The 5,000-nt window shown below is 29.7% G+C and overlaps 1 protein-coding gene across 1 annotated transcript in view; it reads left to right on the top strand.

The window, feature by feature from the left end:
• Nucleotides 1-3,619: 3,619 nt before the first annotated feature.
• Nucleotides 3,620-5,000, top strand: part of HELRODRAFT_131017 (hypothetical protein) — a gene marked incomplete at both ends in the record, with an annotated part of 12,973 nt that continues 11,592 nt past the window's right edge. The window contains one exon of the mRNA XM_009023017.1: nucleotides 3,620-3,715. Within this exon, the coding sequence (XP_009021265.1) occupies nucleotides 3,620-3,715 (96 nt within the window). The remainder of the gene's footprint in view (nucleotides 3,716-5,000) is intronic.

Below are 5,000 nucleotides of genomic sequence, written 5' to 3'. Positions count from 1 at the left end.
TTATGTATTGGTATTTAGTTTTGTTTTTAACGTGCCTAAACAAATATTTTTTTGTATCTATCTACCTATCTGTCTGTCTGTCTGTCTTTCTTCCTCTTTTTCTTTCTTTCCTTCTTTCTTTCCTTCTTTCTTTCTTTCTTTCTTTTTATATATAGATATTTACTTTTTATTGCCAAATCCGTTTTAATGGTCCCCGCCTAACTACTCAAGACAACTCAAGACGAACACTTCTCGGAAAAACCATTCTTCAATTAACCAATCCCTTTTAAAATGTTTAAAATTTGGAAAATAATTGATTGATTATATTGTTAGTAGGATTGTTTGTTCTGAATCGTTAATGTTCTTTGTTTTTTTGGAATTGTATTTTAATTCATTCGTATTTGCATGACGTGTTTGTTTGTATGTATGTATGTATGTTTGTTTGTTTGAATGTATGGGTTGGTTGTTTGTTTGAAACGTCTTGACGATCATGTGATGGTTAAAATAACTGGTTCTGGTGTTCTCTCTCTCCTCTCTCTCTCTCTCTCTCTCTCTCTCTCTCTCTTTTTCTGTGTGTGTGTGTTTGTAATGTAAACAAGTATCGTTTCGGTACTGTTTCGTATTTTTTTCATTCAAAGCCTTCACTCTCCATTACTAACTTCACCGCAGTATAAAAGTAATAATAATAAAATAATAATTATAAAAATAAAATAATAATAAAAAAAAATAATAATAATATTAGAAATAAAATAGTAATAATAAAAAAAATGATAATAATATAATAATAATAAAAGTTTTTGCCAACTAGGCAGTCAGACGGTGAAAAAATTATTTCTTTAATCTTCAGTTGAATTGACTCGAGTGCTTATGTAATAAAGCAGAGTGAATAATAAGCCACGTCAAGCTCTTGTATTCATAATTTGCATTAATTTTATTTGGATGGATAGATAGATTGACGGAAGAAGGAATGGATGGATGAATGGATGGATGGATGGATGGATGGATGGATGGATGGAAAGTTTGATCTATTGATGAGTGGAAGAATGAGTCAATGGATGAACCATTGGATGAATGAATGAATGGATGGATGAATGGATGGATGAATGAATGGATGTTTGGATTAATGGAAGAATGAATGGTCGGATCCATGGATGGATTGATAAATTGATGACTGTTTGGAAGAATGCAGAAATGAATGAACGGATGGATAATTGGATACATGGGGCGATAGATAGATGGATATATGAATAAACAAACATCCCATCAAACACTCCAACACGTGAAATATGTAACATTTCACTCACACGCTCAAACGAACGCACAAACAAACACACAAACAAACGAACGAACAAACAAACAGCATAACCAGTACCTAACTAACTAAGCAAACAAAATGTTATTCATTTGTTTGTACTAACTGGTTCGTTACACTACAATACAACTGCAACTGTATAAACGCTTATAACAATAGGTATCAAATTTATCCTGTACACTAAGATCTGTTGCTATTGTAAACGCATTTGTGGGTTTTATAAACATATTTGCAGGTATTTAAACTCATATATACATAGATATTGTATATAAATTGTATACATACTATAAATTTATAAATCTATGTATGTATATGTATATATATATATATATATATATATATATATATATGCAGGAGTATGGATACTTTACACATATATAATATAAAAAGTGTAGATATAATTATATATCTAATATGTGTATATATATAATTGTATGTGAATGTATGTATATGTGTGTGTGTGCTTGCGTGTGTGCAGAAGAATTTATGAAGGCATTTTATAAGCTATCATTAGAAGTAAGAAGTGATCATTTATTATTTGCTGACTGTCTGGTTGACTGTCAATGTAATATAACTATAACTATTAAATCCATCATAAATAACAAATATATTTGTTTTTGCTATAAATAATGATAATTTTTAATACAAATGAATTATTATATCGATAAATGAAAGTAAATTTAAATAATTTACGATTATTTAAACACTAATCGTCGATATAGCATACTATCTATGAATAAATGACTTCAATTTTAATCTTACGTTTAAAAAAATCAGTCATTTTTTAAAATTATTTCTTAATAATCGTTAATTATTTTTTTGAAATCTGCAAATACTAACTAATCCTATTAACAGCTTACATTTATATATCTTGAAAAATAAAGTCTAGAAGAATAAAAGTTATATATTATTATGAACGGTCTCTTTCTGTAATAAAATCAAACAAACTAGTATAATAAACAACATAAAGGTTACTGAATAATCAATCTAATCAGATTACGAATGAGATAAACTAGGAAGCTAAAGTACCGTTATTACTAAACAGCAAAGTTTTCAAATTTTTACTAGAAGTAAGTGCATCTCTCAACAATTGAAACAACAGCAAGCAGAGAACATGTGTTCATTTATCAGATGCTACTTGTAAACTGGACTTAACTGGATATATTGCATAATTCCAGAAATACTCAGTCGATCATTCATTCAGTTATCTGTTCACCATCTGATTCATTCACTCTTTCCTTTCCTCTTTCGTTTTTTTATTCTATTCATTCATTCGTACATCACTCACTCACTCACTCACTCACTCACTCACTCACTCACTCATTCAATCGATCACTCCTCTAACTGCAGACTGTTTATCTCTTAAAAGGTTAATCATGTATTCATTTATTCATTCATTCGTTAAGTTTTGTTGAACGAGTTACACACATGCTTTTTGTGTTTTTATTTCAGATTAGTTTATTTAGAAATTATTAATTATTAATTAATCATAATTAATTATAATTAAATTTTATTGTATTTGTTAATTAATCATTTGTTTATTTTGTAATAGTTTAATTTATCGAAGAAAATTTCTGAAAAATTATTTGGTAAATTTATTTTGGATAAAGATAAGATGTTTCAAATTTTCCTTCTTTTCAAAAAAATTTTTCAACGCATATCTTAATTAATATTCTTAAAACCGCAACCTTCTCTGTACATAAGACAATATAATATCAATTAATTAACTAATTAATTAATTAATTTTATCTTATTTTTCATCATTCCATTACAAAAATTATTTACCACATATAAATAAAATAAACAACCACGACGAAAAATATCTCAAATTTTGAAAGAAACTCCGAAAACAACAACAAAAAAATAATATTAACAACAAAACAGCAGCAATAATAGCAACAATAACAATAATAATGTTTATAAAAGTAATAGAATACGGTGAAGTTGTTTAGTAAAGACCATTTTAGAGACGAAATTTTAGTTACTCCAAACTTACAAATCCTTTTATCAGGCCTACCTACCTGCCTACAATACAGAATAGTATTGGTGATACTGTCCTCAACAGCCTCAACTACAAACACACTAACTTTAATAACATTAATTGATTGAACTATCGACAAACCAAAATCAACCAACCAGTCAACCTACCGACCAACTGACCAGCCTATCAACAAACCAGCTGACCAAACAACCAACCAACCGTCCAACCAACCATCCAACCAACCAACTAACTAACCAAACAACCATCCAGCCAACAATAAAATGGATCAACAACAGCAGCAACAACAACAAACAACAACAACAACCAAAAAATCGAACACATCCGAGCCATACCGTGTTGGATACTATCACATGGAAAAGACGATAGGGAAAGGGAATTTCGCCGTTGTTAAGTTAGCCACCCATATCACCACAAAGAGCAAAGTATTTAATTGTTTTTTTAATTTTTATTTAATAATTTTTATATCAATTATTTCATTTATTTCAAATTAATAATTTATAATAAATATCTTATTTATTTTTAACTAATTATTTTACAATTTTAAATTCTATTTTAATGAAAGGAATTAAACTTTTTACATACATATTGCGTATGTCTAAGCATACGTAGAAAACAAAGCACTAAACCCCTACACATAGTGCTTACGATGGGCTGTGATTTCTTCTGCATTTGAACACGATAACTGTGAAATACTGGACGGACACTCTTCCACTACACTAATACGCCGCCCGACATAAATTGACGCATAGCTACTGGCGGGAAGAATCAAATTAAAATAGATTCACATATCACACACATGTGTAAGATTGATTGGAAGCTGTTTGCATTCGAATCCAGTTGCTGCGAAGCAATGACCAGGTGCTTTTACCATTATGCTACTCCACATTATAAGACGATAACCATATATGTTATAAATAAATAGGTCAAACATATAATATATATGTCTATATATGCATGTGTGTGTGTATGTGTATGTGTGTGCGTATGTGTGTGTGGAAAATGTCATGTAGTTTAGTGTAATGGAATCATCCTACCTGAAAAAGTAAAAAGAGCTTTTTCCGTATGAGCAGCAACACATGTGTTTGATTGGTGCTTTCTTCTCAGGATTAATGTGTATTGTGCAGATCGGAAGAAAAAGAAATGGAAAGAGAGAAAGAGCGAGAGAAAGAGAGAGAGAGAGAATGAGAGAGAAAATGAGGGAGAGAATGAGGGAGAGAGAGAGAGAAAAGAAGAAGAGATAAAATAGAGAAAATGAAAATGAAAGAGCAAGACGGAGAGAAGGAAAGTCAAAGACCGGGAGATGTTTAAAAACGACAAAGAAAGAGAAGATGGAAGAAATGAAAGAAAGAGTGCAAGAAAAAATAGAGAGGAAAAGAAGAACTTAGAGAAATGAAAGAAACATGTGTCTGTGCGTGCGTGCGTGTTTGTGTGTGTGTGTGTGTGTGAGTGTGTGTGAGTGAATGAGTGTGTGTGTGTGTGTGGTGTGTGTGTGTGTGTTGTTTGTCAATTTTGCGTGTAAATATTAAAATAACAATTATGGAATGAATTATTGCGCTGAAATTATATCCTTGAATATTCTATATATAGAAGTGATAGATTTATTATGAAACAATACGAATAAAAATTATTATTATTATTTTAATTAGAATTTCAAAAATAACTTAAATATTTTATAAATTATTTAATATTATTATTATGCAAAGCTAT

The sequence above is a fragment of the Helobdella robusta genome, assembly GCF_000326865.2.
Source record: "Helobdella robusta unplaced genomic scaffold HELROscaffold_34, whole genome shotgun sequence".
NCBI classification, from domain to species: Eukaryota; Metazoa; Annelida; class Clitellata; order Rhynchobdellida; family Glossiphoniidae; genus Helobdella; species Helobdella robusta.
The sequence above is the reverse complement of the archived record's forward strand: the minus strand, read 5'-3'. Positions and strand labels throughout refer to the sequence as shown.